Source organism: Seriola lalandi, unplaced genomic scaffold, assembly GCF_002814215.2.
Source record: "Seriola lalandi dorsalis isolate HSWRI2012SDOR001 ecotype SW California unplaced genomic scaffold, Sedor1 jcf7180002054835, whole genome shotgun sequence".
Lineage (NCBI taxonomy): Eukaryota > Metazoa > Chordata > Actinopteri > Carangiformes > Carangidae > Seriola > Seriola lalandi.
Window position 1 is genome coordinate 263,071 of NW_019525388.1, and position 13,846 is coordinate 276,916.

The 13,846-nt window shown below is 40.1% G+C and overlaps 1 protein-coding gene across 1 annotated transcript in view; it reads left to right on the forward strand.

Moving 5' to 3' along the window:
* itga11a (integrin, alpha 11a) overlaps window positions 1–13,846 on the forward strand; it is a 46,941-nt gene that overhangs the window by 11,468 nt on the left and 21,627 nt on the right. Inside the window, exons 3-11 of the mRNA XM_023426730.2 lie at window positions 6,615–6,724; window positions 7,234–7,325; window positions 7,587–7,701; window positions 7,837–7,964; window positions 8,209–8,357; window positions 8,454–8,598; window positions 9,078–9,243; window positions 9,818–9,888; window positions 12,947–13,091. Of these exons, the coding sequence (XP_023282498.1) occupies window positions 6,615–6,724; window positions 7,234–7,325; window positions 7,587–7,701; window positions 7,837–7,964; window positions 8,209–8,357; window positions 8,454–8,598; window positions 9,078–9,243; window positions 9,818–9,888; window positions 12,947–13,091 (1,121 nt within the window). The remainder of the gene's footprint in view (window positions 1–6,614; window positions 6,725–7,233; window positions 7,326–7,586; window positions 7,702–7,836; window positions 7,965–8,208; window positions 8,358–8,453; window positions 8,599–9,077; window positions 9,244–9,817; window positions 9,889–12,946; window positions 13,092–13,846) is intronic.

Here is a 13,846-nt window from a genome sequence, read left to right on the forward strand (position 1 = left end):
TTGAATGTGTTGATGAGGCAAATATTTCTCCACATTAAGGCAAAATCTGCTCTTTTTTTTTTTTTTTTTTTCAAGTAAATGAAAATCCATCTTTGAAGTGTCAGACAGCAACTCTGCAGCAGGACATGTGCTCACCAAGTGTCACCACACTTCAGGGGGGGTTTTCTGCAGATTGTGTGGGTTTGTGTGTTTACCCAGATTCACACTAAGATTTGTTAATTAAAAGATGCTTTTGAGTGATACACATACTATAAATTGCAATAGACAGTATATGTTGTCTCTGGCTATTTAGCCTTTTAACTTTCTAACCTCCACTTCTCCCTCAAGTGGTTTCACCTCAACTGAGCTTTCAAGAGAATTTAACTCGTTACGATTACTAACGTTGCCCATGAGCATCTGTGCCAAACTGCAGCAATGTCAACTTTTCCAGAATTGTCTGATTTCTCAAAAGCCTCAGCTCTGTGTTTAGATAGGAACAGGATCACAGCTGGAAAGTGACTCTGTAAAAAAGAAAAAAAAAAAAGAAACATTTTATGACCCAACCCTGAAGTAAGACAGACATGCAGCTAAAGTCAAAAAGCTTTCTAGGAGGACTAAATTAAGAAAGTAGAGTTTGTTGATTCTAGTGTGCCTAGAGGAAGAGCTTTCATGTATCAGAGATATTAAAACAGTGTGTGTAAAAGAAAACTTGTCATAGTTTTAAGATTATTTCCTCTTAGCCAAGCAGGTGGTATAAACAGCACAATTTTGCTAATCAATATTTAAGTGAGTAAGAAAAAAAATATTTTAACAGTATTTGATTTCAGAGAAATCAAGACGTTGAGACGTCTTTATTTGGTCTGTTGACAGTTTCTGTCCGTGACTGCTGATGAAGCTACCAAGTTGAGGAAAGGTCATCGTGTCAAGAATGTGTCATTTCTTCACGGGTCTACGCAGCATTATGGTGCTCTAAACACTCTGCCAGACCAGACACTCTTTAGGGAGTTAAGAAGAGGCCACATCACTTCCAACTGGCAACAACCTTGGGTCTTTAAACCTGATGGGATACACGGACCTGCATACTTAAGCCATACACCACAGAAGTCTCCCACTCTCTATTTCCACTGTTTATTTTTCTGCAGTTGTACCAGGTCTCCTCAGTGGAGACCTGACCTTTACTCCTTAGCTCAGTTACGAGTTGCACACCACAAAGAACCACAGGAAGTCTATGAAGTCTTTCAGCACTGGCCTTAAATAGTGTTCCCTTTATTTAGCCCATTTACAGAGCTGCAAAGAAAAGTGTGAAAACCTCCTGAGCTTGGTAGGAAAACAAAATTTGATCTATTGAATTTTAGTTCAGACAAAACACTCAGTCATGTCATTGTAATGTCTATATTCACTTCAAATTAAGTATTTAAGATAGAAGGAAATACCTGGTAAATGGCAATGAAAAATGAAAACAAAATTACTGAAAAACAGGATCAAGAGTCTACAGTCATGCCAGCACCTTTGTGAGGCTGTGAGCTGAATGTTAAACTCAGCATGCTAACACGCTGCCAATAACAATGCTAACTTACTGATGTTAAGCAGGTGTAATGATTACCATGCTCACCATTTGGCATGTTGGCAACCTAACATTTGGTAATTAGCACTAAACTTAAAGTATAGCTGAGGATGATGGGGATGACATTAGTTTTAAAGGTGCTGTGGTGGTCAGAAACCAAAGCAGGCCTATTGGACAAATTGAAATTTTAACCTGATGATGGCACTATAGATGGAAAGGTAAGGGATCACCAAAGTTATTACTATTCATCCATTCATTCAAGACAGTACATCTCATAGTTCTTGAGTAAAATACTACAAATTTCAGCTACATAATGGCACTAGAAGAAGAGTCAGGGACTTAAAGTAATTTCAGTTTATCTTCTGGGAACCATGAATGTCTGTACAAATATTTGTAGTAATCCAAGTCTGGATCCCTAAGCCACAGGGGTATCCTGAAAATGTTGAGAAAGTTTACTGGATATGTGAAAACTAGTGCTAGAGGAAAGTTCAGGAGATGACCAAAGTCAGCAGGGTTCATCCAGTGGGAACCATAAATGTCTCTACAAATTCCATCCAATCCATCCAATAGATGGAGGAAAGTGGTGGAACAACCAATCAACCAACACGGCTAAGAAAACATATCTTAAAATATGCTTGAAAATGTCTCATAAGTCTTCTAATCAGCTTTTTGCTGTCTGCTCAATGATCTCAAGTGAAATAGGCACGTTAAATGAAAATCTTGGGAAAATGATATACAGTATGTGACCTTTACAATTCCCTCGATTTATGAGGCAGCATTAACAAAGAAGACATCCTGTTAAAGCAGACGAATGGAATGTGATGAGTAAGCGTGACATTGGAGTAGCGCACTCATGTTTGGGGCATGGATGTGGTTTCACAGCGTATACATCTCCTCCTTCCAAATATGAAAAACATTACCACATTAATGACAGCCTAGGCTTAGGGATGGCGCTTCCTCAAACCCCAAAATCCTGTATTCCCTGGTAACCATGGTAGAAAATGTCCACGCATTCATTTTGGGTCAAGTTATTTCTTTCAGTGTCATTACCATACTTGCAGTGATGATGCACTGAGGCTAGCTTTCGACCCTAATGAGCCCTGGAACATGATTGTTTGAACAGCTTCTGGAGAAATTCAGGAGGTCCCGAGGCAGGCGTCCAAGTCAAAGGCAACAATGGTCCCTTTTCATCAAGGTAGCTGTATCCTGACCTGAACTTGTGCTGCAGTGTGTCCTCTTGCCAAGGGATAGCAATAACTGAAGTAATAATCATGATATTAATAGCTATGAATGTATGCTGGAGCCACTGTGGTGAAAATGACTTCCAGAGACTGTGAGACTTTAAAAGTTGGCTTCAAGAGCAATAACATCGAAGCTCACTTCCATATGAGTCGTTCTTAGATGCGCAGTGATGGACGGTTTTCCTCCTGTCCACAGCTGTAAACTGTCAAATCATAGTTGGTATGATTCTGTGTATGTGTCCTAAATATATTACACATAACATGTACAACTGTGCTAAAAGAAATTCCCAAATAAAGATGACAGGCCACATGACAGCAAGAAATATACTTAAGACTGGAGGTTCATTCTCAACCTTGGAAACTACATGAACAAACAGTCTCACCACAAGATCCACTTCTGTTCTGGAGCTAGAACACTTCCTTAATACATCCTTATTACTGAAGTTAAAACAGCATATTATAAAAAGATGGGGCAATGGTGAAATTCCATCTGATCTTCTAATTCTAATGAACAATTATCTTTTAGAGTACATTTCAGGGTTTTTAGCTGATAGAGCCCAAACTAATGCATTCTTTCAACACTTGAGCTGAATTATTTTAATGTTTTTGTTGTGTCTAAAGACCTTTTCAGGCTGGGCTCATGAAATTCAAAAAGAAAGAAAGCATATTTTGGACAAAGCATTACAATTTAGGAAAAAGAAATGAACCCTCTCTTCCAACTCAACTTCCAACTCTCTTCCTTATCTATTGTTATTGCTCTGCCCTAGTTAATTAAATGGTGACTGTTGGTGAGTCTTTGTATCTGAGGGGATGTGTTATGCCACATGCTTGATACGATGCAGTATCCACCACACCTTCGATTTCCACTGAAATCAAGTATGTCATATTATGTCATGCTTATCTTAGCCAGTTATAAGTAATGTTCTGTCTCCACGCCTCTCCGACTAAATTTTACCAAAGTGTTTTCTTGGGAATTTGAAACAGTTTCAAAACTGGATCATGGGCGTGACCAAGACATCCTCAAGCTGAAGATCTGTCTCTCCCTATTTGTTAGACTTGGACCCAAAAGTCCATGCAGGAGGCTGACCATGGTCTGCTTTAGCTATAAAGTGGTGTCGAGTGTCTTTCCTTTGGGGCATCACTGAACTGGAAGTAGCTCCTTTGCTTCCCTGTGATTTTCCCTTGGACTCCTCAGTTGTTAAAATCCGAGTTGACCTACTGTATTTACAGCAACTTTTCCAGGAGAATGTTCATCTTAATTCAATGCTTTATTAGTTAAACTTAGGAGAAATTAAAATAAATAAATACATTTAAATATTTTAAACCACTATGTAAAAAACACAACCGGCAATTCCAAAATGCAGAAATTAACCATTAACTTTAAGTTAATAGTTAATACATGATGTTACATGTACAACAGTTAAGGTTAGGGTCAGTTATATTTCCCATTTTCAGCCTGAAAGAATCTTGTAATACGATTTCACACACCCCTTAAAGTGGACCATACCACTTCTTAACCTCGACGTCCCCTCTGTCTGCCTCACTCCCATCAGTCTCTCATGTTTTCAAATCTCTGCTCCTGTGTGTCACACAGACACTGTGGTTAGGCCTAAATGACAGTAGGAGTAGCAAACTATCTAGCTTGTTGCATTACATACAGTATTGTATGTACTGTATGTAATGCATATGAAAATTCACTCTGGAGCGATGGAGCTGAGGACAGTCTCTGTTGAGATATGTTAAAAACTGAGGAAAATGAACATTGAGCCTCGTGACAGTGCATCTTGATATGTACAAATGATGAGCTCTTCAATTTAAAAACATCACGTGATAAACAGACACACATCACAAGATATAGCACCCTACAGGACAAAGGATTGAACCTAAGGAGATTGTGATGAATACAGCAGCTTCAATCCCCTTTTTGTGTTTCTCGTAAAGAACGCATAAAGTTCTTATCTCTGAAATACATTTGAATTATAGCTCCCTTTAAGGCCTCCATCAGTCCTGAACTAAAAGTGCCAGAGGACTTTATATTCTCCATCGAGCAAAGTCATCCAAAACCTTTTAGTGACGTTTATAAGACCACACTGACCCCACGCAGGAAACTCACTGTTAAGTCAAGTGCAGGACTGACTCCTAACAAACACTACGTCATGCGAAAAGAATGTCCAGCACTCAACACTGCTCTTTGAGGAACTTTAAATCCCATGGTCGTCTACGATAACACAATTCATCTGATTTTATTTTATTTAAACGGACAACCCTCACGAAAACAAGTGGTGATTTCTGCTAGAGATCCCAATGAGAACATATCTATAGCAGTGATTAGTGGGAGAGTTTAATCATGATGGCACACATGAATAACTAATACCCATCCTTCCACAACTACTGAAAAGGTATCTTTGAGCAAGTCAGTAAATCTTGCAACTATTCGATCAATTGCCAAGACATGTGGTTCACACATTCATGTCACTTCAGGATAAATTGTACTGTACAATAATTGACTATTCATCAGGGTTGACCCTCAGGTCAAAACTGCTATGCCGATAACCACTTTCATGTGTGTATGTAAGCAGCAGCAGTATGCAAGCAGTCGCCATTGTAGTTATTGCAACTTCAGTGTACTGTATTTTGAGGGCCTGTATTTTTGGTGTATATATACATGTAGTATGTCTTACATGTATCTAAAATTTGTAAATTAGTTTTGAACATACTCAGCGAAGCGACATGTTTACATGGATTTTCTGAGGCTGAGTGAATGGGTTCCTTCCCCCTTCTGAAAAGAAAGATCTGATCTGTTAACTAACACACAAATCACAGGCGCCATAAATCTCAGCTTTTAAACAAACGGATTTCTTACATAAATTACATTTATTGTTTGATGCTTTAAAAGCTTTAAAAAACCCCGTAAAAAGGTGATCAGACACTTGTGAACGACAACGTCCTTTACTGTAAAGAATATTAAAACTTTATAATGCAATAAGGTATATACAGTATAATAAAGTATATATGGTTGCTCCACCCTTTTATGCTTCTTCGACATTATGTCTGCTGGAGACATGTTTCTGGGTTGTCCGTCTGTCAGTCCTATCCTCCCTTGTTGTTGCTCCCTTGTTCCCCACAGTCTTGTTGTCTTCCACTTTACTTACATTCAAGTAACAGTTGGAATCTGTAACTATTTTATTTGCACCTTATTCATGCAGTGAAATTACCTCGTAAACTGGCTGTCTGTATAATGTGTTGCCTAATAATCATACACCAATCAGCCACAACGTCAAAAAGGATAACATCTTTAATGTCTTAGCTGTTCGGTTTCAGTCATGTTAATTTACCCTTGACCCTGAGGTTTTCACCTAAACCAGCACACACACTGACACACTAACAGATATGTACTATGCAATATATGTGGCATGATATGTGTGCCTTCACATATTCTGCTAATTTAGCATAAGATATAGGATGGGAGATGACTCACAGGAGATGACTGGTTGGCTATTAGGTGTGACTGTGTGGAACTGTTTATGAATGTGAAGTCTGGTGCTGCTGGTCATGATTTAACATGCTTAGTTAGCCTCCTTAGATAAATAAAGTTTTGAACTCTTCTCTTCTCCAGCCCATGTGTTTCGTCTGTGTAACTGATTGTAACAGTCACAGTCATATTTCCTCAGAGAATTAGATACCAGCAAAAGTCCGCTTACTCTTGCTCTACCATCACTATTTAACTGTTTACGCACAGTAAATAACAACTGAGAGCTTGTGTAAAACACACTTTTATAGTGATGTATGTTTTTAGTGATACTAACTGTTGTATTTTGGGTTTTTTGCAGGTTATTGGTGGGCGCTCCGTATGAAATGAATGGCCCTTACCAGACAGGGGATATTTATAAATGTTCACTGAGCAAACGAACCAATGGCGGTTGCTCCAAGCTAAATTTAGGTATAGTATCACAAACACCATTCATTTTTTTTAACCTGAGAATCACACATACAGTAACAGTGGCAGTTATGAATGTGCATCTGGAAAAATGTGTATGCATATACTGTAAAGGTTTAAATGTCGGCATGCTTTTCTGCATGTGTTTCAGTAAGCATGGTGGCATGTGTGAGACAGAGGTGTGGGGACCATACCAACCATTCCACATTTTACTATTTTTTTAAATGGTTCATGTACCTTTCCACACGTGTGTTATACCGCACATCTCACCGCATGCTACTTCATATGGGTCGCACATGTGTCGTGCTGGTAAAGTGGGCACATGAAGTTTTGTCAAGTAAACGTTTCGAACTGCGGATGTAGACACTGGTTTGGCTGCCCAGACAGCAATAACAAACCAACCACCCAGATGGTGGAACTTCTGTTTGGTCTCTGAAGGATAGTGCATGTATTTATGTATATATGAGTTTGTCTGTCCAAGATCATGTCACTGAGGATCTTTTTCCCTCAAGGAAGGATATCTCTGACCAACGTATCAGAGCGCAAAGACAAGATGAGGCTGGGAATGACGCTCACATCTAACCCTAAAGACAACAGCTTTGTGGTGAGAGTGGGTTTAAAACTTCTTCTTGAGATATAACACAGTAATGGCCTGTTGCTGAAGAACCTTAAGAGGAAGTAAGAAACACATTTGATAACTGTGCAAGTGGAAAAAAGGACAATCCCACAAGATTGTCTTTTGATTACACGGTTGTCATACTGCAGCTCTCCCTGCGGAAGTTCTCTGAGAGCAAGAACCTAACTCTTTGGTAATATGCTGATGTCGGTAATGCTGCTTGTATGAATGCATCCTTTTATGTTTCAGGCCTGTGGGCCACTATGGTCCTACGAGTGTGGCAGCTCTTACTACAGCACTGGCATATGCTCCAGAGTCAACGCGAGTTTCAAGTTCTCCAGAACGATTGCGCCAGCCTTCCAGAGTAAGTATCTTTTCAGTTTGATGAAGAGTCTTCGACAGCTCTCAGTCACAGCAGGGGATTATTTACTCGTTTATGAACATCTGTTTTCTCCATGTATGCTCTCAGTATTAAGTCTCATCTTTAAATGTTTTTCAGGATGTGAGACCTACATGGACATAGTGATTGTTTTGGATGGCTCAAACTCCATCTACCCCTGGTATGAAGTGCAGGCTTTTCTCATCAACATTCTTCAGAAGTTCTATATTGGACCAGGTCAAATACAGGTGTGTAAGAAAGGAAGGGATACTGAAAGAAGATAAGATGTGTTCATAACGTTCCTTGTTGAAAACATTTGAATATTGGACCTGTTTCAAATTTATTGAGCCTATATGTTCATGACAGTTTGTGTTTTTCTAGACAACTTAATACTGTGAATATTTTATATTTGATTATTACTGTAGTTAACTGCAAGAAGATAGATCTCCTACTAACTGTGATAGATCATTGTCATTGTGTTTCTTTGGACAGGTTGGAGTCGTCCAGTATGGTGAGAAAGTGGTTCATGAATTCAAACTCAGTGACTACAAATCAGTTGAGGAAGTGGTGAAGAGAGCACGCAGCATCAATCAGCGGGGGGGCGAGGAGACCAACACGGCTCTTGGCATCAACGTTGCACGGTACAGTATCTCCATTTGTACAAACGAGCAGCACTACTTCACTGCTCGTCCATCCTGTCATTTATTCTAATGAACATATCAAACATGTTCTCACAGCTCACAAGCTTTCAAACAAGGAGGTCGGCGTGGTGCCAAGAAGGTGATGATAGTGATAACGGACGGAGAGTCACATGACAGTCCAGATCTCCAGCAAGCCATAGAGGACAGTGAGAAGGATGGCATCACCCGTTATGCCATTGCTGTGAGTCTGATAGACCTATTCTTCACCTGGGTTTTCACTTAGTTTTCTGATGGGTAATAAATCTCCTGTGCAGCATTAAAATGCCATAAACATTAATAAGGTGACCTCATGGAGCAAAAGCAAGTGCTTCAAGAGCTAAGTTGAGAATGGAGCCAGAGACCCTCAGAGAGCTCCACACATAAGCTCAGTGGAAGTGCAGTTAAAGGTGTAAATGATCTCCGCCAGACCACATGGTTCTTTGGTTCGTGCCACTGCTGGGACAGCTAATAGCACGCTTGTTTCCATCCAGCGGCTAAGCTGGGCAAGGGCTCTGAAGTCGTTTGGTTGAACACCAACTGAAACTGGTGACAGCACTGGCATAGGTGTAGCAAATCCAAATCCTCTGAAACCTTCTCAAAGAGAAGGTTTTAAAATGTGTCAGATAAATTGTTTCACACTCAAGTTCTTCATGCACACATTGTTTAATATTATCATCACAGGTTCTCGGCTACTACAACCGTAGAGGAATCAATCCTGAGGCCTTCCTCAATGAAATCAAGTACATTGCCAGCGACCCAGATGACAAGCACTTCTTTAATGTGACAGACGAGTCGGCACTGAAGGACATCGTGGATGCTCTTGGAGAACGCATCTTCAGTTTGGAAGGTTGTGCATGAAATTCATTTCACTTCAGCTGCTTAGAAATGTACTGCTACATTTGCATGAAAATCCTCCAACTCTATTTCGTATTGTAACTTTAACCGAAGGATGCAGTGGCTCTGTGTGGAAGGTAACAAAGGTAGGCAAACTATAATAACCACAAACAGAGATTAGCTAATTAGTCTATTAGTCATTTTACATAAACCTTACCTGCAACCATTTTTATAATCAGTTAATTTATTTATCAAAATGGTATCCCACCTCTTCTCTTTCTCTTTTTTAGCTTTGCAAATTGAATACATTTGGGGTATAAGCCATTTGAAAATGCCACCTTGGGCTCTGGGATATAGTGATGGACATTTCATAGGCTAAATGATGATTCAGATTAAAAGATGAAAATACATTTTTTGTTGTTGCCCTACAACTGAGCCCTCTACAATTAGGGCTGAAAATATCTCTTAAATCTCCTAAATGTGAAATGACTTCAATGCCATTCTTCTCAGAATATGGCTGTGTTTGGAAGATTAAGTTTCTCTGCTGCAGTGGTTCAAAACTCTCAAAGACTGACTTGTTTACACAGGAACCAGTAAGAATGGGACAGCGTTTGGCCTCCAGATGTCTCAGGCTGGATTTTCCGCACACAACGTCGAGGTGAGTCTGACTTCTGCTACCACGTCGCCTCATATCATCTGTCACCATGTAAAACAACACACATTGTCTCAATTTCTGGCGCATCATAACTCCTCCCCAGAACCTGCCATTTATCACTCTCCAGTCCCCCCTGAGGTGCCTGCTGTGTGGCCCCAGAAGGTTTAGGTCATTCTGATTTAGGAGCCCCTGACAGGAGAGACGGGCCTTTTTCCACCTCAACCATGCAGTGATGGGAAATAAGACACTACTTGTTCCCCAGGGAAACGTATTAACGAGCAGCCGGGACATCGTTGAGACAGTTCTGCTTCAGCATGGGTTATTTTTCCTTCTTCCTTCCTAGAGGTTTCTGATTGAATCTGAGAGCAGATAGTTGCAGGTGTCCTGGCTTTCAGGGTGATGCAGCTGGAGGAGGAAGATAAGGCACATCTCTTCTGTACCTGCTATTCATACCAATTAATTCATTTCCATTCCTCTCTCTCTGGCTCTGTTGAGACATTTGCTGATGCAACTGCTTTGATTTTCCAGTCCCCTTTCACAGTGTGATTTGTCAAGGGAGAAATAAATATATCCCTTTTTATGATGAAAATTAAATATAAAGCAGGATTTGTAGCTGGGTGGCAGGAATGTTTGGAAATTCAGTCCTCAAGGCCAGATTCCAGAAATGCTCGACAACACCAACCTGAGTGTTGAGAGTCGGGTAACTTATTGGAAAGAATGTCGGGGCTTTAAAGGAGAAAACGGTCCTTAAAGCCCAGATGGTTTTGTTGAATGTGATATGTGCCAACTCTGAAGGCTGCTTATGTCATATACTATCCAGATGTGTCATACATCTGCATACACAGCAGTTTCTTTGTATGCTGTTTGTTTCTTTTACTGTAAACAATGCTGAAAAATAATCTCAAGGCTCCATTTGTAAAATCAAGAAACTTTAGCTCATTACCAAAATTGACTGCTGTATATTTACCATAATGCAGAATACACGTTAGTTGTTGGTTGAGCTGATTTAAAGTGTATGTATCCTCTATGCACTTGCGTATGGTTACGTATAACCACAACTCAGGATTCCTCCAGTAAAATAATGGGGTTGACGTACTAACCAAAGCAAGGCACTTGTCCATACATGCAACTGCTGCAGAAATAGGTCACTGCTTTATAAGGTTGAACTGTTTTGGGGTTTCATTCATTCGCCATGGAGACCATTTTGACCAAAACAGATAACCACATTGGCATAACGCTGCTGTCAGAGAGTGACGTAGTGCGAGCGTGGTGAGCACACAATTCCATCTTTCAGGAAGGAATGGCAGGCCTTCTGGCCAATGCTCAAACGCTGGAAAATGTGTTGTTGGCATATTGTGTAAGGCAAGAAAAAAACTGAGCTCATTATGCAGAGGAACCCAATAATTATAGTGTCAGTGATACAAAGTATGGCGAACCATGGAAGGCAAAATCCCTCCTCTGTTCCTGCTCGTGACTGCAACTAATTGCACTTGCTGGTTTGTTTGCTTTGTTGAAGGATGAGTTAAAAATACACACTGCTCAAGATACAGAAGTGGTTTGATAATAGACTTTAAGAGATTTTATTGCTGTCTTTGCGGTTTGTTATTGTGTGAAACTCTTCTCCTGTAGCTTTTGAGACTATCGAAGAAGTAGCTGTCATGATTTCATTTCCACCAGTAGTTTTTGAGCTTTCCAGAGAGAAAAGGTCTTAAATACAATATGGATCAGCAGACTTTGTTTTTCTCTCTCACTGCTTTGCATAGACATGCTCCAACTCCAGCAGTAGTAGGAGATACAGGGTGGGATCCCAGTGAGTTTCAGTGGGAGGTTTGCTGTAGCAATGGAATAGGTTCATCAGTGTAGGAATAAACATCAAAACGGGTCCTGGATAAGGAACTTGTATGATATGTGTTGTACATGTGGGTTTGAGGGTAATTTTTTAAGATGGGAAAGATTAATATTTTTAGCTCAGTGTTGGAAAAGGACTCACAATGCACAGCTGGGCAAATGAGGTTTTCAGTAAACCAAAACGGTGTACTTATTGATCAAAGAAAGAAAAGGTCCATTACGCTGACAAAGAAGAGGAAAGTGGAATTAGTCCAGTGTGTGATCTGCAAGAAGAAAATTAAAGAAAATTAGTATCATTTGAATTTTCACTACACTGAGTTTTGTGAGACAGTTTAGAGACACAAAGGATATTAAATTAGTTGATGGCGATGAATGAATCACGCTATCTGAAATGGTTGTCTAATTGGCGACTTATTACCTCCATCATGGAGGTTATACTTTCACCCGTGTCTGTTTGTCTGTTGGTTTGTTTGTTGGTTTGTTGGTTTGCCAGCAGGATTATGCAAAAAGTACAGAACTGATTTGCACCAAACTTAGAGGAGGGATTGAACATGGGAAAGGGAAGAACTCGTCAAATTTTGGTGCCGATCTGGGCAAAGGGGAATGTTTTTTTTTTTGTTTTGTTTTGTTTTTCATCACTTTCCCAAAAATTGCGAAATAGGGGAATTTTCTCACATTTTCATAAAGGAAAATGACAAAATCTGACGTATTAATGGTGTTGAGATCTATGACTTTGTACAGTTCTGGATCTCACAGACATGTGTAGGATTGTTCGGCCTTGGCAGAGGTATGCGCTCTACTGAGTGCCATTATAGTTTAGTGAATGTTTCCATACATTCCAGGAATAAAGCCTTGTATCAGTAAGGAGTGGATGATTACTATTGCTGTCACCTGGATTGATTTGTGAGAAGAACATTGTTATACTGTTAATATTGATGTGTATTAAAGGTGTGTTGTTGTACTGTAATTAGATTTTCTTCATATCCCTTTAAAACAATCAAAAAATGTAGAGAGAACCTCCCTCAGTGTTTGTGTTAAGAAGAAAACTCACCAGAACAACACACAGACAGTGGTCCGAAATGGTGGTCAAAGAGTGTATCATCATCATCATCATATACAGAACTTACCATGCTGTGAGGATATGCAGTACAGGCAGTACAGCCATTCTGTTACCCTGCTGTGTGTATAATATATTTGTGCACCTCGTCTACAGGATGGGATTCTGGTGGGAGCTGTTGGGGCTTATGATTGGAACGGAGCAGTGCTGAAGGAAACACGGCAGGGGAAGGTGGTCCCACCTAAGTCATCCTACACACAGGAATTCCCCGAAGAGCTCAAAAACCATGGTGCCTATTTGGGTAAGTAACACCCTAAAAAAAACTGTAGAGGACAGTGTTGTTATTTTATCAATGAAGATTAAGCTTGGATACCCCCTGATCATTTGCTCCCACGCTCATCAGCCATTAGCTTCTTTGTACAGCCTCCTTTTTGGTGGAAGGATGTATGGTTGCCCTGTTAGAAGACCTGTGGTTTAGCACCAATTGTCCAAGCTGCAGCCCATCTCTATAAAGTGTACCCATTGCTCCAGAGCTTCCCATCATATCCAGCCCCATCTCGCTCCACCACCACAGAGCTCTGCTTTTACCATCAGTGGTTTGTGTCTGAGCTTATCCACCACGCTGCCAATGGAAGCCATTCTAGACTCAATAGTAATATGAGGAGGATGCATAATTTTGGACAGGCAGGGAGAAAGTTAAAGCTGGGAAAAAGGGGTTATGAAGATGAGAGATGAAGGTGGAAAAGTGTACGAGGAGTAAGTGGAATTTTTAGTGGGAAACAGTGAAATAGAAGAAATAGAAGAAGAAATCTAAGAAACCTGAGAAACCAGACCAGCCACTTCTGCGTAACTGAATGCAGCTCGCTGAGTTTTAACTCCTCAAATTACAACATTTTACAGTTTTTCCTTGAGTCATGCAAATCACTGCTACAAAAATCCTAAAGGTCAGGCCCATCAGTCTTAGCTCACTCAAACAGTGCAACAAATTGCAGTGCCTGAGATTTTTGTTGACTTTCGACAGTGTTGACAATTTGACTATCAAACAATCAGTTTACT